Source organism: Diadema setosum, chromosome 17 (assembly GCF_964275005.1).
Source record: "Diadema setosum chromosome 17, eeDiaSeto1, whole genome shotgun sequence".
NCBI lineage: Eukaryota > Metazoa > Echinodermata > Echinoidea > Diadematoida > Diadematidae > Diadema > Diadema setosum.
This window is the reverse complement of record NC_092701.1, coordinates 20,637,445-20,664,702: the sequence shown is the minus strand read 5'-3', so window position 1 is coordinate 20,664,702 and position 27,258 is coordinate 20,637,445. Positions and strand designations below refer to the sequence as shown.

The window sequence follows — 27,258 nt, the reverse complement described above, 5'->3', positions numbered from 1 at the left end:
ATATCAAAGAGCAGTAACAAGATAGACAGATAGACAAGAAGATAATTGCCAATGATATTCAATCTCTTGTCTAGACAAAATCTTTTACATGCTTGCATTTTACTTTCGCAAAGTTTAGCTCCCTCACTGCAAAATTCACAAAAGGTTTCAAAAAATGTGGGTTTCACAGTATATTACTACACACAAAAGTGCTATGGAGTATTGACACCGTGGCAAAGTGAAAATAGACCTCATCCTCCCACCCCCCCCCCCCAAAAAAAAAATATTCATAATAGGTATGATGTCATGTGCATACAGGAGCCTAATTATGGAAGCAGATGGCCCACATGACAAGCCTCTAACTCCCAAAAAAGTGCAACCAGCAGCCACTGACCTCCTGAAACATCATGGTAATTTTAATTTTGCATCTTGGAGTGAAAAACACGCAGCTGTCTTCCATCATGTATGTCAGAAATTGCTCCCAACAGAAATGAGGGCCACATGCAAAGACATTAACCCATTGAGGACAGACAGATTTTGCTACAACACACATTTCCGACCAAGATCTGCCCGAGTATACTCGGGACTCGTCCTCAACGGGTTAAAACAAAACTCTGGTCTTGATTCATACTGCGTGACTATAATAGGAGTGAACAACACAGAACAAAAGATGATTCACCATTATTGGCCAATGTTTACACAAAGACATTTTGGCAGGCACATTCTCATGGAGGATCTAAATATAGGGACACATCAGCTTTGTCAGAAATACAATACTCATATACATATGGGTATAATAATAATAATATAATAATAATTGCATTTATGGTGCTTTATAAGGGTGTTTCTAAGTGCACTGGTGCTATTATACAAGAAAACTAGAAAACACAAGAACATAAGGACAATGCAAAACCAAAGCAACCAAAATAATCATAACAAAAAGAAGAAGGAAAAAACACAACCGATTAGACAGATTTTATGTGCATGAGTTGTTACTCTCTCACACACGGGATCTCCACGACTGAGCTAACTCACCGCCCTCAATATATACATTGTATATAATACAGCAAGAAAGAGAGAGAGACCACAATGCAATGTTCCAGCCGACATTCCTTTTACCACCTTATTTGTCTTTTGAATGAAAGACCAAAGCACATGCATGTAAAGATCTATAGATTTAAATGAGGCAGTTATTTTCACTGATTGCACATTATGATGACGCAAACTATATAATTTTAAAGAAACTGAGAATGTTAGAATAATTTAATGCATATGAAACATTCAAAAGTTATCTCCTGGTAAAGTATTATGTTTGTCTTAATTGAGTATGTCATGATTCTACTTGGTTGATATAGCATTAAGAATAAAGGCTACATCAAAAACATTAAACCATGGGGGGGGGGGGGGTCAGGGTGTGGCTCTCAAATAACATCAATCAATCCAATGGTATTCAAGCTGTATTAATGTTTTTCTGCATTAGAAATTTTATCCTTGGGATGTGGTACTGATATTCTCCTTGCACGTTCTTTTTTTTTTCTGTATTATGTTTTTGTTTTTGTTTTTTTATATTCATCTTCCTCTTTGTGTGTTACCATGCTCCCCCATCAACCCCTCCCCACCCCTACCACCAACACCATCATCACCACCACTACCACTATCGCATTTCTCATTGTGATCATTCTGCTCCCGAGCTCTGCTGTCATGTCAGCCATGCCTGTCCATGCATATTACATGAGACCCACCGCTGAGGTGTTTGCTCTGACAACTCGCCAGAATGTCTCGACTGCAATTAGGATTCGGCAAAAAAAAAGCCTGCCCATCAGAACCGGCGAAGTCAGAAAGCGATGCAGAATTTCAAGTCACGAAGCGGTTTGCTTCAGAGAAAAGCTTTTCAGGGGATTGCACTGGATTCTGAAAGCAGAATCTTAATTTGAAATCCAGTAAAATTTGAGCTCATTTTTTTTTTCAATCACTAAGCATATAGAAGTGACTAACAGGGTTAATGATTACTTCATCACAAGCAATGAAGAAAAAATTCCCTTCATTCCAACTAGGCATGTCAAAAAACCCTTACAGTCATAAGTGATATTATTGAACTAGATTATAGCAGTAGGCATATTTCATGGGCTAATCATATTAATCTAAATACATGTCTTACAGGCACTATTTCACATTTTGGTGGTTCAAGGAATTTCGCATTATGTTGACTTTACAAATGTAAAAAAAAAAAATAATCCAGCACACAAACCTTTTGAGCATTATGCCGTCACTATCAAGGGAAATATGAAAAAAATATAATCATGCTTATACACTCCTTGGTAGATGGCTTATTCTATCAGTACAATCTGTGGAAAATATAGAGTGTGGTGAATGCAGTTGCTCACAGCATTTATTCTAAACCTAACTCTTTTTAATACAAATGTAGAGTCACAGAATATCAATATCAGAGATTATAACAACATGTTTGGCCAGACACGTCAGATATTTCAAACTTGAACTGGAACCACTGTTGGACAGTACCTTTAAGATCATTATAGATTCCACCTTTAAGATCATTATTGATTCAAAGCTACTGTGATCATGTCCCATAGATGCATTTACACAAACATTTCAACCGAACAAGAAAAGGTCATGCGTGTAATTATCAGAAGTGCACTGCCATCTCATGTACATCGTTTCAAGAACATTCATGCTAACGACACACTGGAGAATGAACCATTGTTTTAAATTTCAGCACTTGGAAAGTGCATAATTACTGCCTTTAGACTCATAAGTCTGTTTTGATTTACGTTGCAGCAAACTACTGACAAGACATTAGGATGTCCAATGTAGTGCAGGTTTTTTTTCCCCTTTATTTTACTTTTTTACTTCACATCCTGCCTCTTGGGATATTGTTTATGTATCAAATAGAAATAATTTTGAACAACAGAATCGTGAGAATTTATGAGATAATTAAGATTTAGATCAAAGTAAGCAGTGTATGGCTGATTACCATTCACAGTGCTTGTTGTGCGTGTCATAAATCATCATGCCGAGTGGTTGCATTCGAATGATCACCAGCTTTTCCTCCATACATACATCCCACAAGATGAAACTGTATCCTCTGCATGAAGGTATTACTATGACTCTACTGACTTTGCAATGGGAACATTAGATGAAAGAATTCCCAAATATTGAGTCTCAGAATACTTTAAAGTTCAACCCATTTCACAGAACAGTCATGAGAACATGAGAGATCTTTTCATGACTTATTTTGTTGTTGTTGGTTTTTTTTTACTGATTTTGATTATATTTTTAACTGACTACTGAAATATCATGAACTTTGCATTTCCTGAGTTTTATCATCTTTGAACATGTCAGACTTTTTTCATGAATGAGTGTTTGTTTTTAGTTTAAATTTTCATCAATGTCAACATGAATATACAGTTGACTTTATCTACAATATCTTTGCATGAGTAAGATCCCCTCTTCTTTGAGGTTCTCTGCAAGACATAGTGATGCTTTAAAGCTGCTCCTATTTGCATTACTGGCATACAAAAAAAAAAATAAAACCAATAACATGGCATAGTATTGAAGCATGTAATATGCCATAAAATCCGCGGAAAGATCCCTGGAAATGATATATTTTTTTTTAAATGTATGATTTGTTTACTAAAAGCGAGACAGAAGGAAGGCATAATATGTATGAAAGCTACCATCAGATTATTACAAGTCAACATTAACAATGAAGCCAATCCTTTGTATTATCAAATGATTGGTTGGAGGTTTACATGTGACCATGCATATACTGTATAAGCTGTTATTTTCGCGAATTTCGCAAATTGCAGTTGGACCGCGAATTTAACAACACGTGAAGTTGTCTCCATGCGCTTTGTTAATAGAGTATTAACGTAAGCGTCGGCGTCGATTCGTGAAAACAACATCTCGCTAAAATGTCTATGACCTCGTCATTCGCAAAAATATCTGTACGCGAAAATAACGACGTATACAGTATTTTGTCTTAATGCATAATTTTGCTCATGACTGGTCATAATCACTTGAATGTTGTGATAGACACCAGCCAAGATTTCATCATTTCTTTTTTTTTTCCTTTTTTTTTTTTTGATTGCAAATATGGCTGCTGCAGAATTTCAAATGTCTACATTTGAAATTATTTCAACGACAAGGATTTCCTTCATCATTTTATAAAGCAAATAAAACACAAACATTTTGTTTGGGATTAGTATGATTACCCACACTCAGTACCTTCAAAGCAGTCCAAATGCCCTCGGCTATTGCCTGGGGCGTGAAAGATTGAACAGAAGGTACCCTGTGTGGGCAATTCCATAATGTCCTCACTGATGTGTATTACATGCTCTGAATACATGTAATTTCACATTATAAGTTCACATCTTAGGTAGATGACCAGTTCATATAAGTTTGCTTTGGGTACTTTTCAGTGATAATTTGATACATTCTAATGTATGTATCTAGGTAATTTATTCCCCCCCCCCCCCAAAAAAAAAGAAACAAACAAACAAACACACAAACAAACAAACAAACAAAACAAACAAACCTTCTGATGTACTGCATTACCATACCATGTGTACTGGAATACCATCAGGTAAAATTATCTTCAAGCTTAAAAAAACAAACAAACAACTGTTCACTATGTACATGCAAAAGTTTACTGTAACATGCCAGTTAATTTCATTAGTATAAGTTTCATCCCTCTAAATCTGACTATCATGAACATTTAGACAAAACAACCAGATGAAACAACATCAAAATCATTCATGAAAGTCATGGTGATACAAAAGGGACTTCAGGAACAACATAATTTGTTTAATGACATTTAGTCTACACAGGTTTTGTTTGTTTACATCCATTCTGCTTCTCAAGTCAAAACAAAATAGAATTGCATTGTTGCAAAAAATTGAATAAAAAATATATTACAAAGGAGCAAAATAAAAGTACACTCTCTTGTAATACTACAGAATAGTCATTATAAACCATCTACGGTTGTAATATCTTTAATACAGGTAGTACATTTGATTCAGCAGGGGAGCTAGATACCATCAGCATATGGTTTAACTGGGCTATTGGCCTCAGGGGGGAATTTATAGTTAGCTCAGGTTAGCCTCTCATAAAAGGCAGATTTTGGCAATAGTATGTAGTGGGAGAAGATCAAAGACAGGCCTAGGCACATGCAGTATGCATTACACATAATGTTGTGCTGGGGCCATGTAGTATATCATTCATCAATATCTATACAATAATGCTATTAACCCGTTGAGGACGGTTTGATTTTGCTACAACACGCATTTCCCATAGACACCTGCCCGAGTATACTCGGGACTCGTCCTCAACGGGTTAAAGACATATCATCCCTTTTGCATGCAAATTTTTGAAAATTTGGTGATAACACTTAAGTATTGAAGAAAAATTTGGAAACCTCCTGTAAATTTTGAACTCAAGAGGATCTTTATTTGTTGACTTAAATCAACCATTAAGATTCAAATAAATTTTTCATACTACGAAAAAAAAATTACAAATGTAAACTACTTGTCTAGTTTTACAGACCTGTGCGATACACTTATGTAGTTCATGTAAGGGGTGTGTTGTTATTTGCAATAGGTAACAAAGTAAAAGAAGCTTGTGAGTTCTTCCTTTCTGACAGCTTTAACTATCTTTTCCTTGAAGTATAAATATCATATTTCAACCACAGGAGGATTAGTATGCTGCTGTGCCTCGTACACAGAATATGTTATGGTCAGCATTTGGTGCATTATTTGAAATTCAACAGCTAACAACCTTAAAATATCACAGAAATGTTATAGCATTAAAATAGTCTTGTCATTCTGGTGGAATATATCATGTTCTGTGCTATTTGGGAAGGAATGCAAAAGGGATGGCCCATCTTTAAAGGATGAGACCAGGATTTTTCAAATTTTTTCAAATTTCAAAGCTAAATTATCAAAGGAAAGGCAAGAAATCAGCGTTTTTCTGGGCCATGATTTTCCGACTTTCAACGTAACAGAAACGTGTCCGAAGATTTGGATTTAGCGCCGCAGCTAGGCTCCATCCCTAGTAATGAGGGAGTAATCTTATTGGTCAGTGCGTAGCATCCTGATTACTGATTGGTCATTCGTAGACCGCTGGTGCTAAACTTGACTGAACATCGCGGAGGTTGCTAGGAGCCTACCTTCTATCATCAGGCGTTGAAAACTGTCTCTCCTTCCCTTGATCATGACGGTGTTGGAAGGATAACTTTGAAGGCGTTTTTCTCGAAACACTGATTTCCTCAACCGCTTAACATGCGCTAATAAAATCATCCATATCTCCGTAACCAAGTACTTTTATGAGCTGTGCTATATATGAAATTAAAGTAGAAGAGTAAGGAAATAATATGCAATTTTCAGAAAATTGTCCTTCCCCGACATTCAGATCCTTTTGTTGTAGCAGGTCACATATGACATTACAATATATCATTACTAAAAGGTTTCGTTTTTGTACACTCTGTCATTTCATATTGTCTTGATGATATCATTTTGTGTTACTACAAAAGAAAGTGAAATGCATGTTGTCTTTGTCAAAAAATTAAAATAAATTTGAATTCAATTGAATTGCAGCATGGAATGGGTTGGCTCATCTGACTTTATTCAACATTGGCATATCTCTGAATCTTGCCACAAGATAGACATTTAAATGATAAGAGTTTGTAAAGACACATATTGGAATTGTGACGATATCAGAGTTCAATCCAAGGATTTACATGCTTCAAACTTGGGGACACAGAATCTACTTCTCCCGGGCACAGTGATTCGAAATTGTCATGCACAGAGGTGCAGAAATATGGTCTGTCCACTGAGTAGTCTGTCCTGATGTAATCTCAATTAATGCCATCTGATCCATGCCCATATTTGGGAGTCCCAAATTTGCTCTAAATGTCATCACCTCATCTTGCTATTCCTTATCATGCCCATCTGATCCCTAATACTATGCTTGTCCCTGCACGTAGCTACGCAGATCTGAACTTTTCATAAGAGTCACACATCTGCACAGCATTGTAAACATGCACATATACACACACTCCCTCTCACAAACACACACACACACACACACACACACACACACACACACACCCTCATACACAAACACACGCACATGTTGTCAACCCAGCGGTTGGTAGCAGCCGGCTGGCTATAGCCGGACTTGGAAAAACCGAACAGGATTCATTATGCTAATAATGAGCATGGCTGCATGCTGCATGCACCCTGCTCGCACACTGTGACATCCCCCCCCCCCCACCCACCACCTTTGAAGAGAATAACAAGACCTAGGCAGCTTTCAACTCTTGCACGATGACATGGACTGCATTGATGTGGGGAGAGAGGGGATTATTAGGAAGCGGGAATATACGCTGAACGGGAAATTTAAGCACAAACAATACAACATGATAAGAATAGATTATGGTACCTATTGCAAGTAGTCTTTTTTTTTTTTTACATAGCCTGTTTATTGTGCATTTGTGCACTCTCCCTTTTCAAAATCATACTTCTACAGTTGGATAATGAAAGACAATGTAGAACTTCAAAGCCAGGAGGTTGTAAAATCAGTCTTCACACATTTTTAACAAAAAGAAAGTGACAGGGATTATTTTCACTCATTCCAACTAACAACACCTTTTAAAGTCTACTCATATCAGTATAAAGATACAGACAGATGATCAATATGAAAGATGAGCACTTTTTGTTCCTTAACCCTATGAGAACAAGCTGGTTTTTCTATTCATTCATTCATTCATTCATTCATTCATTCATTCATTCATTCATTCATTCATTATTTATAACATATTTCTCATAAACACCTGCCCAACTAATATCAGGACCAGTCTTCAACAGGTTAAAATGAAACAGTAATAACGTGCAATGTTTTGAAAGAATAGGGATGTGAAATTGCTCGCCTTGAAATACCTCCAGGTGCCACTGTGTGTCTGTGCATGTGGGATGTTTACACACAGGTGTGTTAAAATGGTGTTTAATTATACGCTTCCTTAATTGGTTAATGTTGCTCATCCCTGTTTCATTACTCTGCAAGTATACATCTATAGACACACAATCAATTTGTCATGTAGCCAATGCAAAATTGCAGATTTACTGTTTGCTTTGAGTGAAAGGAAACAAATTCAGTCTTACAAATTTAGATGTTTACATGACTTTGACTTTGACCCCGTTTACAGTGCGAGGCTCGGCCGTGGCCGAGCCGCGGCCGAGCCCAGCCCCGCTTCAGTGTAAACGCGCAAAAGGCCAAATGCGAGGCCAAAATTGGCCTCGCATTTGGCCTCGCTCTGGAGGTGGTCTCGGCCGCGGCCGAGCCGCGGCCGAGCCCTGCCTCTTCTTGGTGTAAACGCAAACTGGGCCAAATGCGCGGCCAATTTTAGTCTGGCTTCCAAACCCTCTGCCTGTATCTTTCACTATTCAGGATATTAACCCCCTCAACGTCGAAAACTAGTATAGTTTAAGGTGATTTTTTCCTGCAAAGGATTTTTTCCTTCGGGAAAGGCCTTTGCCCGAACGGCGATTTCGTCGCCACGGAATTCATTTGGCAAAGGGTCTGAAAACCAGACAATACCAAATTGCGTTTGTTTACAAGCAGAGCGCCACTACGACAAAATATTGAAAGGTTTGAATCAAAAGCGGCCGAGCCCAGCAGTGTAAACGGACAAAATTGCGAGGCTCAGCCGCGCAATTGAGGCCGGACTCGGCCGCGGCCGAGCCGCGGCCGAGCCCGGCCCCGCACTGTAAACGGGGTCTTTGACAGTAATCTTTGGTGCTAAAGGATTAATAAGTACTAGTCAAATGGGGGGGGGGGGGGGCTGGCTTCAGTGGTCTTAAAGGGATGGAATAGTTTTGGTTAAGATGGGGGATTCAGATTTTAACTCTCTGCGAAATAATAGCAAACCATTCCTGAAATATGAAAAAGCATACAATTCGTCGCCGGTCACACGAACCGACAAATCCCTCAGGTTTGCGTAAGAATGACAATTCGAGAAAATCGCGTTTGAAGTTAACCCATTTTTGACTTATGGTTGCTACACTTTCATGTCTATAATTTCCAATTCTTTTTGTAGTACATCAGACTTCAATTCTTGCTCTAACTTGTGAAGTTTTTATCGAATTGCATTGTTAACAAATACGCGGAAAATCGTCAAAGAGGTGCATGCATGTATTTTCGGTCTACAAAGAACGTTGTCATTTTCCATGTGTGTCCATATGTACATGTACATTGAGCGTTGTCATTGTCAACGCATTATGTATTACATAGTACGCACACTGTGCGCGCGGTCAATGTACTGTTGAATCTCAAAAATTACACGCAAGTCAATGGGCACTGATTCGTCGGTTCGGTGACCGCACGTACGCGCGTACTAGTACGCGTGGTCACCGAACCGTCGAATCGCCTGATTGTCTTAACACACGCGTCTATGGGGAAAACAAATAATTTTCACAAATGGAATTACATACTTCTACAAAAGTGATAACTACGTAAAAATTACACAGAATTACACACTGAGAATTTCAGAATATGTAGTATGGAATATCTACTATCGAAATGATTGAAAATCTCAAAATCGAAAATTTGACCCAAAATCGAGTGATTCGTCGGTTCGTGTGACCGGCGACGAATTCTGTGAGGAATTCAAAGTTTATTTGATGAATTGGTTTTAAAATGGCTAAGATATCAAAGATATAAAAAAAACAAACAATGTAAAACAAAGTGGTCTTAACTGGATGAGGACAAGTCCAGAGTATACTTGGGCAGTTGTCTATGGGAAATGTGTGTTGTAGCAAAATCAGTCCATCCTCATCAGGTTGATAAAACATAGGTCCTACCGTTTATTAGGACTTCTTTATTTATGGATATCTTGGCCATTTCAAAACCAATTTTCATCAAATAAACTTTGAATTCCTCTCAGAATTATATTCTCTTTCTTTATATTTTATAAAATGCTTCTCATTATCTCAGAAGAAAGTAGGAAATCTGAAGCTTCATCTCAACCAAACTATATCCTCACTTTAACAAATAGAAATGGTGTCTAGCACTAGAAGGAGAACAACAACAACAATCTTTGGAGACACTTTTAAACGGAGATGCAGTAGAATCTCCATGTGCATATGCAGGAAGTCACCTGGTTTTCAATTGGTTAAAAAACAATTACCATCGCAACATGATCCTTAATAGTTAAACCAGCACTGATCAATAAAGTTCAGTATTAATTGTATTCAAGTGTTTGTTTTTTGGTACTCCCAAAATATCACAGTGTTACCAAACAGTATAAACACAATATAAATGCAATGTTCAGTGGCAGTAATGAATTATGCAGCTGTTCAGGGGCCCCAAGAAGACTTGTAAATGAACATTATCTAAATGTGACCCGCTACAACAAAAGGATCCGAAAGTCGGGGAAGGAAAATTTTCTGAAAATGGCATGACGTTATTCCCTTACTCTTCTGCTTTAATTTCATATACAGCACAACTCATATAGTTACTCAGTTGCGGAGATATCAATGATTTTATTAGCGCATATCAAGTAGTTGAGGAAATCAGAGTTTCGAGAAAAACGCCTTCAAAGTTTCCTTCCGACGCTATCATGATCAAGGGGAGGCAAAACAGTTTTCACCGCTTGACAATAAAAGGCATGCTCCGAGCGACCTCTGCGATGTTTATTCAAGCTTAGCGCCAGCAGTCTACGCACGACCAATCAGTAATCAGGATGCCACGCACTGACCAATAAGATCACTCCCTCGTTGCTAGGGGCAGCGCCTAGCTGTGGCGCTAAATCCAAATATTCTTCGGACACGTTTCTGTTACGTTGAAAGTCGGAAATCATGGCCCAGAAAAACACTTATTTTCTTGCCTTTCCTTTGATCATTTAGCTTCGAAATTTTGGGAGATGATAGACAAAACATTAGACTACAAAATTATGCCCAAAACAGAAATCCGATTGTTTTGACCAATTTTGATGATGCGACTTCAAACTCGATTTTCTCGGCTCTGCCATCAGCGACTTTAGGATCCTTTTGTTGTAGCGGGTCACAAATGAATGCTTGTAATTCCCTTATTTCTACAGTCAATTCAAACTGCAATAGAAGATATGATTTATTCTTAACCCTATTCCTTTGACAGTTTGGATTTCCTATTGACATTGTATAGAAGCAGCCAAGTAGAAGCAGCCAAGTTCCAGTAGGCAATGGATTAAACAAGACTTGTATAACACTCATCAAGCTTACTGCAATGATGGAGGCTTGTTTACTCTCATTCTGATCTATTCAATTAGTCCCTTTTGTGAATGATTCACATGATTAACCCAAATCATGTGAACTTATCTCTTTTATTTTTAAAAAATCAATTCACTTAAAACATTCAGCGAAGCAGTAAATGAGCAAAAAACTTAAATTCCTGATATTGGTCTATTATAAGCAAGGCTTTGGCTTTACAACAACATCATTCCTCTCCCCCCCCCCCCCCCTTGCCCAAAGTCCACAACAAAAACAAAGAGAAAAAAAAGGAAGGCAAAAATTAAAAAGATCTTTGAAACACAATCTTGCATCAACTCAGAAGTTACACTCTAAAAATGAAATGGTAAATCGGCATTTTAAATGTAGTCATTCTCCCAACCTTTTGTAAAATGTTAAATTTAACACCCAAAATGTTAACATAAGCACTAAATTGTTGAAATAACATTTAAAAAATATTCAGTCGAACATTTTGAGTGTCAAATCTAACATTTAACAAATGGTTGGAGGAGTGACAACATTTAAAATGTTGATTTACAATTTCAGTTTTTAGAGTGTACTTGCTTCTACAGAAAACACCTGCACCCGCTTGTCTTGTCTCAATTTCAATGTCAGTGTTTCAGCATCCACCAATGTCTCTTGGGCGTCGCCCGTTTATCATGTCTAATGCCCTCATCCTATTAATTTGTCAGATGCCCCCATGTGTTTGGACAAGAGCTTCAATATTTGATGGAGCATCATCATCACTCTCCATAATTCAGCAAGGGGAAAAGAGGCAGTATGCCACGAGAAAACTCTCAAAAGCCCCAAACTGTTTTACCGGGCATTCACCGTAAGGAGAGTGAGCCCCGTTCAGAGGTTAACCCAGTGGGTATGAGATGGTTTTGCTATAACACACATTTTCCACAGATACCTGCCCACGTATACTTGGGACTATAGTCTTCAATGGGTTAAGATGGAGGTTACAAAGTTTCTCAGCTGACATCTTGGCTTGATGTGACAAATAAAGAGGCGGAACAATCCGCTTATATGTGCATGAAAACTTGACAGCAGAATCAGTTCAGATATTGCCCTTTGCTGTTTTGTTATTTGCATACATATCTTATTTTCATAAGATATAATCTAACTCTCATGTCTCTTATTTTCTTAATTTGTCAAGAAATACAGGACTACAAAAAATGGACAAGAATGAGGATGAAGGATTCTGCATATCAAGTATCAATTTTCTTTGAAATTAGCAAGACTTTGAAATGAGCTGAACTGAACTGAATTGATTCACTTTAAACATGGTTGCTAAGGAAGCCTTGGATACTTGCAAGCAAGCAAGCATCCAACAGCTTAAAATCCTCTCTGAAGGAATAGCTAGTGAGGATAAAGTGTTTTGCCTATTAAAAGGGAAAAAAAAACAACAACATGGAAGCCAAGGGACTGTAACCAGGATAAATTGCTAATCGTAGAATGGAGTCTAATTCATAGAGCTCCAACAGCCCTCCATGACTATTTATGATTAAATGATTTCACACCAAACCATTAAACATGATGATGATGACAAATGGCATCACTTTTGCATTGCATTAAATATTAAACTCTATTTTTGCAAACTGGATTATACGAACATGACTTGCAACTTGACACATTCCCCACTTAGGCCTCTAGAGCCGGCATTGACTGGTTTTTATACTGCAACATAAGTGAAAAAACATACTGATAAAGATTATCCATTTTATTTACTTCTTCCCTTATAAAAAGAAATTACTTTATTGAGTTTAAAGTCTACGTACTTAACAAACTTTTATCATGTTGTCTTTATATTTTAACATTTAAAACGAACAGGTAACATGATATCCAGAAAATCAGCCCACAAAGAGACCATCATAATCATCTATGAAATCTATGCATAAAGTCACTGAAATCCAAAAAAGGAAGTGTGAAAAGAGCACTATGATTCATATAGCACATGCTAGATGATGCTCAATTCTATGTCATCCTTGTCTGGAAAAAAACAACAACAACAGCAACACACATCTGACAACCTATACCCATATTACATAATAGGTTTAAGTTCATTTTTGTCATCAAAACTCATATCTTTCAATAATAATCTGTATTCCATAGGAATGCCATGGGTTCTGTCCACAGTAAAATGATTTCCATAACCTTATGAGGATTAACACGCTGAGGATGGGCTGATTTTGCCTTGATACACACTTTCCATTGATACCTGCCCAAGTATACTCAGGGTTACATGATATTTGCTCCTGCGGCAATTGCTCACGTAAAAACATCTTCACACCAAGCCAAATATAATGCCACCGACAAACACAATCCTACACCTAACCCTAATCCTCCCATCAAACAAAACCTAAGACCCTAGCACAACCCCAACCCCAACCCTAACCCTAAGTCCTTGGAGAAAATAAGACCGGAGCAATTGTTGCAGGAGCAAATGTTGTATCATCATACTCAGGACTAGTTTTTCAACAGGTTCATATTCTGATCTATTACAACAGAGAAACAGAAGTGCTTTATATCATATTACACAATTTATTACCCTCTTCATCCTTTGAAGACCAAGAGACTGGCTTTCCAATCCCTTGGAATGATAAATTCTGCTGCATTGCACAGTCGTTATTCAGCATGGTGGTATTTCAGCAGTAAAGCAGCAAAGGGCCCTGTTTATGAAGAGTTATAATTGATTATAAAGTTGATGTCGATCATAAGTTTATGGCAGCCTGTGTGGTAAGGAAATTTATAATTGATAATATCTTTTGATAAAACGAGGCCCTGGACTTCGTGTTTGACAGTGGGCATTCCAAATTAGATAACAGACATGTTTCTGATTCTCCTTGTAGCATATGCTGTTGCCATTGCGCGAGTGTGTGACTGAGAGAGATAGGGAGAGAGATACCCATTCTTATGTATTAGCACAAACAGATTAAGCAATAGTTTGCATGCAGATACACACCAATCCACCCACACATGTATGCAAATGATGATACCCACTTATTGATTGTATACACCAACACACCCCTATGCAAGAAGCGGTATGCACATCAACACCACACATTCACACAAAAGATTGCGGAAACAGCCACAGGCTTATATGAGTACCTTGTTCCAAACTTAACTTCCCCAAAGTTTGATGGGTAAGCTAAACATGACAAGCCCTTACACCTTCGATTTAAAAAAAAACAAAACAAAACAAAAACCCCACATGCACATGCAGATCAAAGGGTGTCTGAGATTATGTACACTCTAGCTTCCAAGGGGGTGGGAATTATCAATCTAACACTAATGCACCTCCTGTAGGTGGCTAATAACCTCTTGTAGACTAGACAATCTCTTATATATAGGAGGACATCAAGCAACCCTGTAGCTACAAAAGGGGGGGGGGAATATTGTATCAAAGAATATTAGAAACATACCTCTTGTGGGGGGACATCAAAAGACACTGTACGGAGATCCACCTTTGTATAGCTCTCAATGCATGGGAGCACCATGAAGATACCTAGAAAAAAAACAATTAAAAAAATCATTAAAAGATGAACAAACTCTCAAAATTCCCATGCCTCATTTGTATGTAACACCATATGTGACCCAGCATCACAAAACCAACAAAAAGTCGCCAGACGCAGATTTTTAGTTAACCCGTTGAGGACGAGTCCCGAGTATATTCGGGCAACAGTCTATGGGAAATGTGTGTTGTAGCAAAATCAAACCGTCCTCAACGGGTTAAGGACAGATTCTGAAAGAACAGATTCTAAGCTTTAAAATGATGCATAGCTCAATTGAAATGGACTCTCCTAACCTATCTTAATATTGGAAAGAAAGCACAAACTCTGGGAAAGTGCGAACATAGAAAAGAGGCGCTGAAGTACAGGGTCTATTCAAGCGCTTAATCTTCACTAAACCCTGCTAGCTGTGCGATGAATGGGACAAAAAGCAGGGTGTAAACCACCGAAGCAACAACAATAAAGAAATTATCGGATTAAGCTGAAATTGAATGTGCTCTACTAACACATTCTGTCCATGATTAATTCCAACTTTCAAAGCAGTAGTCCTATCCCTTCAAAAGTTACTAGACTTGAAAGTTAAGAGTGTGCAAAGAGTTATCAAGAAATGAAAAGGGGCGTCTATGACATACCTGATCTCCTTACTTTACACAAAAAAGCATAGTAGAAAAACTGCTGAAATGCACTTTTACATCCATTTTATGATCCCAAACTTAAGAATTATGTAGATGAAGGATATAGTTCTTTCAGAAAATATGAAAAACCCAATATTGACTTGGTTGACTGTTTCACCTTTTTGGAGTGCTCATGTAAAATCAAGGGGTGCGACTTTTTGTTCGTTTTGTGATGCATGGTCACATATATGTGAAGTATATCCAAAATATGAATAAAAAATAAAATAAAGATGCAAGAAGTTAATCAACTAAATGTGTGTTGTTGTTGTTGTTGTTGTTGTTGTTGTTGTTGTTGTTGACCCTAAGCTTCATAGTGATAAATCGCTTGTCACAATGTTTTCTAACTATTATACGACAGAAATTGTCATGTCTATTATTCCAGCAGTTTATATTGTATCCATGAACAACCCAATTGGGTCCATCGTTCAAAAATGTCCAACAGAGGGAGGAGTCTTAATGTGGGTCGTTAAACATTTACTTATCTTGCTAATTCAATAAAACCCTAACTATTTCACAGATAAGCATCTCAACATAGATGTTGAAACTGTCTGCGAACACTCAAAGCCAAATTGTTCATGATCTTGAAATGTATAACAAATATTTGTTACACACTCCTCACATGAGATTGAGAATAGTAGCATAAAGATAAGAATAATAGATAATAATATTGATAGTGGAAATGGTTTTGTTTCTGCGTGGTATAGTCTTCAGTATTACCACTGCTCTTCCAGAGGGTCCTGCCACTATCATTGCCACACCATTACCACATATCTATTTCTTCACCTCAACTGACTGAATAATTAGACCAATATAAAAACAATATTGATATACAGTTTGCGTTTAGACAGACATTTTCACTGATTTCACGCAACCAGGAATAAGTACAAAAAATACAAACACATAATATTTTTGCATGCCATATTATATTTCACTAATAAATGTCTTGATTCTTGAATGAAAAGCAAAGGAAATTCATCTCAACCTGCAGAGTGCAAGAAATTACTCCTGCAAAAAATACCTGAACTACACAGCAGAGATTTTCCTTTCCAACAACAGGCAGAACAGAAGAATTTTCATTTTCAAGTAACTTAACTGTTCTTTACTGAATAATGCAAGATTCATCCAGGAATAAGATCAAATGAAGGATACAGTGTTCATGTGACATAAATGTATATGGCACTGTGAAAATGTGTTTACCTATGACAAAATATGATATCAACATAAGCACATAAAAGACGTTTTGTTTTCCTGATAGAATATTTTTTCTTTATCCCCGTGAATACAAGCACTGTAAAAGTGAAATGAGCAATATCAAACAACTTCATTTTTGTGATATAGAGTGCAGAATATCAGACCTAAAGATTTCTGGTTTTAAAATCTGACATATTCCTATGGACCACAAGTATGAAAAGCAAGAGAGAGACAAGGTAGTGAATCAACTATTCTGAAGAAGTGACCCTCAAACAATGTACCCTCAAAGTAATTATTGAACAAGATCACTGAGTGGAGTATAGAAAGCCCAATTTGTTTGCTTAGAATTAATTGAAGGGGGAAATGAGCACATCATGTCCCTTACCCCTGGGTGGCCTCCCATGGGGTAAGGGGGGGGGGGGATGTAGTCTGAAAAGAGGTTAACTTAAAACATACTCCCCTGCACTTCATCACAGCTTTACCGAGAAGCGCAGTATCAGATGCCAGTACTAAGTGGCCTCTTTCAAGGACACTGCATGTTTTCCTGTGTGATGCTCACATTAAATGTCTTCTGATCGATATCTCACTGAGCTGATAGAATTATATCTTGAAAGTTTTAGTGTCAGTGAAACCCAGGAGAACCATGATTGTTTGTTCTTTTATGTCAAGAAAAGTTTGTTGTTGTTTTTTTGTCTAAAAGATAAATGTTGTAATGTACCAAAAACCAGTCAATCACAATTTCCTTATCTTCATGGGAGAACTTGTGAAAAACTGATAAAAATGGGACCTTGAAATACACATATTCAGTAAATCTGAAAATGAGTGTAACATTTAAAGGTGGCGCATGGCTGAAACAAAATGTTGCTACACAGGGAATCTTTAAACATCTTATTTAGATGTTAGCTGGTTAGCAAAGGTCTACAACTACAAGAAGTTGACCAGTTCCCAATTTCAACATACACAAAGTTAAAGAGCAGACTAAGGAGCACTGCTTGAATCTAAACAGCCCGAAATTTACCTTTTTTTTTCTCTCTCTGATACCTAAAAAAACACTAAGTCTCAGAGGCCTAAACCAATTTGTACATGCAAAGCACACTTCTAGTATCCCCTAGTACCTGGGTTGAGCTGCTCCCATTTGTGGAAGATGATCGCATCAAAGTCTCCACAAGATTTGCCCGGCCAATTATGGAGGCATTTAAGCTTCACCCCGCTGCACTCGGGAGGTCGTTTATACATTCTGAGCATTTCGGCTCAACAGGAAAAGTGAATTTTGTCAGTCCCAAACATTCTTCATCTAATAAATGTTGACTATGTTTTCTGTTAGATGCTTTCATTCTACATCAAGGACCAAGGGCATCGTACTTCACTGGTTTATCATCATCCTCCTGTAACCCTTTATGCTCCCAGACACTTAGACTAACCTGCCAGGCTTTTTATTGGCATTCAGTAATCCACCCAAACTTGACCTTGTTGTAGATTAGCCAGCCATCTCAAGTGTAGCATTGTGCCTCAGTCCAACATGGAGGCAAAGGGTGACACAATTCTATGAGATTAGGGGCATTAGGTAGTCTTTATTCACCAACATTTCATTTCAAGACATCTGCACCAATCAGCCAATAAGGCAGAGTAAGGGTTAAATTAAAGGCATTATTTACCATTTGCAGATGAAACTAAAACCCAGCTTTAGTGCTTCAAAATAACTCTAAATTGTGAGTTAGGGATAGAAACAACCAATGTAAAAATCTTAATCAAGATAATCAATACTGAGTTTTGTTAAATGTACAAAATGTGAACAACAGTTATAATAAAATTGTTTCTAGAATAAACTGTCTACAGTTTTGGTTTCATAAGAAAAACAGTGATATCTCCTTATATTTTAGGTTTAATTGCAAAATTTTAATATGGTAGGATGGTTTGTGATACAACTGACCTACACATAATTATGGATCCCAATCTTATAACTCGGAATATTTTTAAAACACTGCTCCCAATGATAAACTGTGCCTTTAATGGACCAGATTGCACTAACTTCACATGATTCATGACGTGGCTCATTAGACTAATGAGCTTGGGGTCCTTTCCCATATGAATTCCAATTGAATTTTATAGTTGCATTGTAACGCAATACTTGCATTCATCACATTGTACACTTTACCTGCAAGAAAGCTTATCTGACATGCATTTCAGTGTGTCACCAGGAAAAAAACAGAATTCTATTGCAAACTAGAAATCAGCAAAAAGAAACATATGGCTTATACTATTTATCAAAATATATTCAGACCAACAAAAATGTGTGCATGTGTGTGTGTGTTTGCCTCTGTGTGTGTACTCTACGATGTATAATAGTACTCTAAATAACACACAGTTTGTACTATGTGCCATACACAGAAACAAACCCCTTTATTATACTATTTCTTTACACAGTTTTAAACTTTTTCATTACCAAGGATGTGTGTATTATGAATATGTGCACATGAAAACAATCTACACACATACAATACATGATTCTAAATATGTTTGTGCCTTTCGGTGATTTGCATTCCCGTGCAAAGCAAAAGATTTATTGTGATATGTATTTCATCTGATATGACACCCTTTGTGTTCCCCATCATTGTTTGTTGAAACGGGTGTTTTCCTTCATAGACTTTGTATTGGCAACAGCCGCTGTGCCCCTTCATCTCATGATGTATGCCGCCCCATGCCCAGCCAACGTGGGAGGGGCTTGACTGTGAACCAATAAAGATTGCCTGATCGGATCAGACGCGAGCGCCTGTCAGAGGGGGCAATCGATTTCTTCGCTACCCATCGCAGCGAGCTTGTCACAGATAGGGCACGGCAACCACCCGTAACTCATGGACTAGTCACGCACCGCCACTCTTAGGATTAGACAACCCTGCACTGCCTACGGCCTGACTGTACTCTGTGTGAGCTTAACCAATTTGTTCATTTTTTTTTTTACCCAACTATCAATTCTGCTCAACACAAGGAATACTGTCGCATAGGAAAAAAAAAATGTATTTTGCACTAATAGCCAGTGGAATACTAAACAAGAACATTGTGGTTTGACTGCTTAGCTATATACTAATCGTTTTCTTCACTCACCTCTGTTACTTCTAATTAACCCATGGAGGACAGACTGATTTTACTGTAACGCGCATTTCTCACAGACAGCTATTCTCGAGATTCTTCTTCAATGAATTAAACATTCATAAAAGGATACATCTCTCTTTGAGTAAAAATGGGTAAACATGATCTCCCTTTATCATGTAAGGGCATCACCTTTGGTTGCATAATACTGTAATGTACTTTTCTATTTACATTGATACATTTTGCATTTATATTGCCTTGCCCGAGTATTCTCGAGATTCTCCTTGAGTATTATGTATACCTGCCTGAGTATTCTCAAGATTCTTCTTCAATGAATTACACATTCTTAAAAGGATACATCTCTCTTTGAGTAAAAATGGGTAAACATGATCTCCCTTTATCATGTAAGGGTATCACCTTTGGTTGCATAATACTGTAATGTACTTTTCTATTTACATTGATACGTTTTGCATTTATATTGCCTTGATTTATATGTTGCAGTGTCGCCATAGAAAAAAAAAAGTGTTTAAATCACTGGTGGGGATGAACAGATGTATAAAATTAATGAATAATGAATAAATAAAAAATGAATAGATAAACACATACATAAATACAAGAACAAATAGATAAACAAATAAATAAATAAATAAATAAGCAAAATGATAAATAAATACTGCCTTGTACAGAGCAACACTTTCATATCTAAGGTAGATAGAAATGATGACAATTTTTTTTCCACATCGCTGAAGTTATTCTAAACAAGTATATCACTTGTTTGAAAAAAACGAATAGTGTGTATGAATAGGATGTATACATCTTAGTGATCAGGCTGTTGAGTAACATGCGTGTGTTTTTATAGAAAGAAAATAGGCCTGGTTAACAGTCTTTTTCTCTTTAAGGACAGTCTGTGGCCAAATCATGTATACTCCCATTTCTTTATCTTAGATGTGAAAAAAGAAAAACCCACACCAACCATGTAATGAATGATTTTTGGTTTTTCAGCTCTACTTGCTATTTCTTTTTTCTTATTGCAGTAATTTAATGCGATATGATAAAGTTTGAAGAGGTTTCTGCTTGATCTCGTATGGCACAAACCCAAACCTCTAGTTATTGACACACAGACTATCACACATCAACATACCAGGTCCCTTTGCTCCTCCAGGCAACAGACGACCCAATCTGAATATGACAGCACGCTCGTACTCCTGAACAACCTGTCGACATGGCAAGAACAAAAGGAACAACATAAGGAATATGATGAACATCAGGATAGTACAGATATTTGGATGAAATTTTCACATCGTTTCAGCATTCTAATGACATCTGTGCAAAGTACCAAATTGACATGAACAATCTCGAAAGTCCTTTTCTGTTTGATGGAAAAACTGCTTGAAATGAAGCCTAGGAGCAAAGCTAGTTAAATGATGGAAAAAAAAAACAAACATGCAAACAAACCAGTGGGTGGAAGACACAAGTCATAAAATTTGACATAGCTGCATGAATGTTCCAGTTTACTGATGAGACAAGAACAAAACACACAATGGCAAAAAGATAATGAGCTTTCACACCCTCAACAAATTGTATCAAAATACAAGGCGGGTTTCTTCCTTATGGTTTCTTTTGAAGTCTGTGATGACTCTTCACCTCTGCCTGTGAAAGTGACAGATTGTCCACATGCCTCTATGCTAGACCTAAGTTTCATTATTACATATGCCATGCATGAAAGTTTGACACACGAAGGGTTAAGGTTCTTCCCAACATTTGGAAAAAAAAAAGCCTCCATGCCAGTCTTGCATGAAAATACTTCATCATCTTTTCTGGTCCATTTTGAAATCAATCCTGCCTATTCTGGGGGGGAGGGGGGGGGGATGAGGCTGAAGCAGATGAAAGGAAAGATGAAGATCCTAACATAAATATCCATTGAATATGTGCTAGAACCTTTGGTTCCTCTAATCAAATGAGACCCACCACAAGAAAAGAAGGAGATCCAAAAGTCGCTTATGGCTAAGCCGAGAAAATTGAGTTTGGAGTCAGATCACCAAAATCAGTCAAAACCATCGAATTTCTGCTGTTGACATAATGTTGTAGTCTAATTTTTATCTATCATCCGCAGAAATTTTGAAGCTAAATAATTGAGGGGAAGACAAGAAATTAGCATTTTTGTGGAACATGATTTTCAGACTTACAATGGAAATAAATAGACTCTGCCCCTAGCAACGAGAGAGTGATCGTATTGGTCAGTGCATCGTATCCTGGTTACCAATTGGTTGTGCGTAGACCGCTGGCACTAAGCTTGTATGAGCATCGTGGAGGTTGCTAGGAGCAAACCTTCTATTGTCCAGAGGTGCAACTGCCTTATCTCCCCATGATCATGATTGCATCGGAAAGAAAAATTTTGAAGGTGGTTTTCTCAAAAATGCTGATTTCGTAGACCACTGAACAGAGTCTCTAATATCTCCGCAACCAAGTACTTTTATGAGTCATGTTGTATATGAAATTAAAGTGGAAGAGTAAGGGAATAATGTCATGTCATTTAAAGAAAATCCCCCTCGGCTTTTGGAAACTTTTGTTGTAGCGGGTCACAAATCTTCCTCCTGCACAATACACTCTCACTGCTGGCAATGTACACATACAATTGTAGATACTTATAAATGCTTAAGTACATTTCTTGGACCATTTCTGCAAGTCTCCTTACCTTCCTACTATACTCTTCCTGTCCACATGAATTCAACTTATCTGGGGGGGGGGGAGATTTTAATGGAAAACATACATTTTTGATAGCATGGTGGGTTATTGTAGGATATTATTTTGTTATCTAAGCATGAGCATTCCCTAATAGAGCTTCATTAACATCACAGTTCTGCTTCAAAGGTTATAAAAAAAAACATCAAATGAGAATGATAAGGGTGTTAACTCTTAACGTGCCATGGTCGCCAAATGGCGACCTTGGTCCTGATGTGCCATGGTCGCCGATCGGCGACTATAGAAGAGCGAGAAAAACATTGGTCATTTAAGTTCTTGTGGTACCATAATACGTTACACCAAGAAACTGCCACTGATATGTAATGGTAGCTGATTAGCATAGCCCTCGTTTCCACTAAAAATATGAGTATAATTACAAAGGAAAATTGTGAGTAAATACATGTTTTTTCAGCTAGATGTATTTTTTCGTGTCGGGAAAATCCGCAGAGAGCGCACCCTCTGCGAGCTGTGTATACATCAAAATTCTCATTGATAAACCACGCATGTGTATGCTACTGAATCTGCGTGTGTTGTCTATGCATTCCACTTGCACTGTTCTGCTTGGGTGCTCTCATGCGGGAGCGGCTTTCATTTTGTCCCTCAAAGAGGGTCAAGCTTTCGTTCATCGGTCAAGTCTTTCATCCTTTTGTCTTGGTGAACTTCACTAATCGTCCCCAGGCTAGCATACACATAGGAAGAACACGCTTGTATTCTTGTCTATGCACATGTACAGTGGACGGAAAGTAGACCTGTAAATAAAGGCCTGCCGATTTCAACAGAGTGCACCCACCCGCAGTCCGCATAGACAAAAGAAGGATAAGAAGGTGCTTCTTTCTCAAGTGGACAAAAGACACTATTCCAGGACCCGGGATTTACTTTAGTTTCAAATACAAAATATGGGACTAAAGGACTCAGATTTGGGAATGAATTACCGAGGAAGAAAAAGAAATTGAAAAGATAAATTGAACTGCCAATATCTTTGGAATTATACAACTCTAGAAGACAAATTTGTTATCATTTGAAAGAGGAAATGTAGCTCTAAAACTTTCTCACAGAGTCAAGGGAGCGTTCTATTGAAGAAAAAACACGACTGACTCTTTCTTTACATACTACACAAAAAATTTATATTAATTTTTTAATGATATCAATTATTTCTGCAATATTTCAGGTTCAAATAGATATTACAGCAAACTGACTACATGACATGAAAGACCAATTATCTCTTGATATTTGTTGTGTAGAACTCAATTCAAAACAGTCAATAGTTTCAGAGATATGACAGTTTTGAATTACATTGTCAATCCAGTTCGCAAACTTTCTGGCGTTGGGTAAAAACGTCTGGCACGTTAGGGGTTTTGGGTCTGGCACATTAGGAGCTAAGGTGCCTTGAACACTATGGCCTTTGAATAGTGGCAACTTAATGCCCTTATCATTCTAAAACAACAAAACAATGCACTGATTAGATTTTTGCGAAGCTTCAATTACTCCTCCCAATCTCCATCAAACAAAGATTGTTTGGGAGAGGAAATCAAGGGAGGAACCAAGCTACACATCCAAGGATGGGCATCAAGAGCCTCCACCACACCAGGCAATCATGGTCACACTCCAGTTAACAAGAGAAAATAAAGTCCCTCCTACCAGTCCACCCCTCCCTCGTCCTCCTCTCATGCCTCCCAGCGACCCAATTTCCCCTCTCTGTCGAACAACAATGACGACAGCCGCTCACACCCCCACGTCCATTGCTGGGTAGAGGAATCCAATTAGCATGCTCAAGTATGTGTCAAGCAGAAAAAGGACCCCCACCCCCCATCCCGGAAAAAAAAAAAGGATGAAAACAGAGAGAAGACAGAAAAGAAAGCATCCCTGTGATACCACTGGCATCCATTGGTGCTTAGGTGTATCTCTTCAGACCCCTTGCACCTGTTCCCCGGGACTCTCGCTAGATCACAACGGGGTGCCGCGGCTACGCTAAGCCAAGGCGAACCAACGATAAGCCAAAGACCGGGAGATTTCTTTCAAAATGTCACGGTCCAATTACGGAAGGGCCCCACGTAGATAGCGGAAGATGCACAAAAAAAAAAAAAAAAAAAAGGAGAAAGGCACGAACACTCTCCTCCTATTTTCATATCTGATTCTGCTAGCACATCACATCATGTCTGCTTTTGATGTACGACCCACTGCATTCACTTCTTATTCCCTCTGGGTAAATTGCATGCCTGTGTGCAGTACTTTCTTGGCATACATATCTTTCAGTGGCTCCATTTCTCTGATTGCAGTGCACCCTTCCCACGCTAGAAGCGATGTGAACACTGAACAAGCATTGCTTTGAAGTATTTCCCTTGGCACCGCAATTCCACACGTGTCAGAGTTTTGCATAATCAGCAAGTTCTATTGAAGCAGAACTGATTTGCCAAACTCTAATCATGTTTGATTTTCCAGTTTGACATGCATGTGTCTTTGCAATTACAAATATTTAACAGGTATAAGAAAAGGACAGAAATTGCAACTGTTGCCTGTCAAAACAATATCTTCATTGTCATATGGAGAGGGCATTCATCACATGCCACCAACCATGTGTGGAAAGAAAATAAAGTAATGGTAAAAATTAAGTGTTTTCTGCACCCACACACATTAATATTTACAGTATTCTGTATATTAAAGGTCTAATTCTGCTGGTAGCCATCTAAATACATGCCATTTTGTTCATGTACATGTAGATACATTTGTCAGGTAGGCCCTACATCACTTGTCATAGGTTTCCTTTTCAGAATCTTTACAGTACTGTTTCACCTTAATAATTTGTTTTTAATGCTAGTTCTATGCTGCTCATGACTCCATTCATTTTGTTTTATCCTGCTGTCATTAAATTTGCAGCATCTACACACATACTGTATGCGGCATATATATCGCGAGTCTATAATTTTTGCAAATCGGGAATTCCCGCCGATTTTGTGAGTGCTTAAATTCCTGATCGTGGAGTCCTATACGGAACGGAGAAGTGTACATGCGTATGTCACATTCACCTCGGCATCAGAGTCAATATTTTTGTGTGTCTTTAATTTTGCGAATAGCACCTGACTTGCGAAATTCGCGAAAAAAAAAACCTCGCGAAATATTTGGCGTATACAGTACATGCATAAACCAAATAGATCTTTGACTGCGCGTATGTGTGTGTGTGTGTGTGGGGGGGGGGTATGGAGCAAAAGATGGTAGGGGTGGGGGTTAACCCGCTGAAGACAAGTCCAGAGAATACTCGGGCAGGTGTCTATTGGAAATGCGTGTTATAGCAAAATCAGTCCATCCTCAATGGGTTAATATGAATCCAAGTCTGCCGCCTGAGGGATGATTCTACACCCGCCTCATGGGTACTCCAATACATCAATCTAATCATAGCAGAGTACAACTTGCTGAAATTCACCTAATAGAATCTTCACACATTGCTTTGGAAGAAGGGGAAAACATGCACCTTTTCACTGCCTGAACCACATATTGCACGCTCTGCATGTGCAGACTTGTAAAAGGTGTGCTCCATAATCAATACTTGTATTTTTCTTGCCAATGGCTGTCCTTTCTAACCATGATTACTAATCTTCTCTTTATTTATCTTTTATTATCAAACAAATATCTCTTATTCAAATGTGTGGTCATTTATGCATCACTCATCAGTCTGCACATAAAATGACCATCTTCACCATTAGGTTTTTAGACTAAATGCTATTCGTAACTCTTTATGTGCCACATTCGCACCTCCAACTCAGTCGACGGCGTGCCAACTTCGCGTATTCTGCTAAAATGCACAAAGCTGCCCAAACCGACTGATAAATCGCCAAATGTCACAGTATGAGAAAAGCGTTTCTCGTGATTCCATTCCTGCCACAGGTAGCTTGATTTTATGTGGTGATTGGCTATCAAGTGGTGTTCCCTACTGGATTTGCGAGTAAATTCTAAGTTTCTGTCACTGTTTTGTGTGCAAACGTAATACCTCTACAATAATATGGCTACTGGTCATCTGAAAGAAAAACAATCGTAGATTTGTCATACAATTTACATCAAAGCAAAGTTTGGCATTTTTTCTACAACTTTGCTCATTACATTTCCAGGGTTACAAAAATCTACTTTAACTTAAAGAGATTTGAAAAGCGAATTGTTCCTCCAAATCATGGCTACATTGTTGTCTCAGAATAATGTGGCACACAGTTGGTTTACACCATGGCACATAAAGAGTTAATATTATGAAACGATGTAGCAAAACCTAATCAAACAATTGGCTGAGAGCATACACATGATAAGGAATTTGCTTTGTCTATAATATAATTATGCTTATGACTGGTCATTAGTAGAATATAATGACTGGTCATTAGTAAAATATAAGGAAAGTCATGAGCACTTCTATTTAGCAATAGTGATTGGGCAAGATTGCATTGATTTATCTCTTTGTAGTGATTTATCAAATGAGCAGGATCTGCTTCATCATTTTCTAAAGCAAATAATACACATAATTTTGTTTATAAGACAATAGTATAATTTCCCCCACTTGGTACCCAGTAAAGAGTCCAAACACCCTCAGCTATGTCCTCAGAAGTGTCAGACTGCGCCAAAGGTACCTTGTGTGAGCAATTCTTGTTCTTGCAGAGTTGACACATTGGAAAGAATGCGCACGACAGTATTCTGTAGATGTAGGTTTTACTTCTTACACACAGTGTAAAATCTGAGTTTTTATTTTCATTGCATTTGATATCTTCATTTGACTTCAACCTTGACTGTCGGGTATACACAAAAGTGGATTCCTGAAGT

The 27,258-nt window shown here is 37.9% G+C and overlaps 1 protein-coding gene across 5 annotated transcripts in view; it reads right to left on the bottom strand.

Annotated features, from left to right (window-relative positions):
- Positions 1 to 27,258, bottom strand: part of LOC140240879 (band 7 protein AGAP004871-like) — a 165,403-nt gene that overhangs the window by 23,867 nt on the left and 114,278 nt on the right. For all 5 annotated transcript variants that reach the window (XR_011902044.1, XM_072320653.1, XM_072320654.1 and 2 more), the window contains exons 3-4: positions 20,864 to 20,936; positions 14,684 to 14,766 (exon numbers count right to left, since the gene is read on the bottom strand). Coding sequence is in view for 4 of the 5 variants with exons in the window: in XM_072320653.1 (XP_072176754.1) it covers positions 14,684 to 14,766; positions 20,864 to 20,936 (156 nt within the window). In the remaining variant the exon portion in view is untranslated. The remainder of the gene's footprint in view (positions 1 to 14,683; positions 14,767 to 20,863; positions 20,937 to 27,258) is intronic.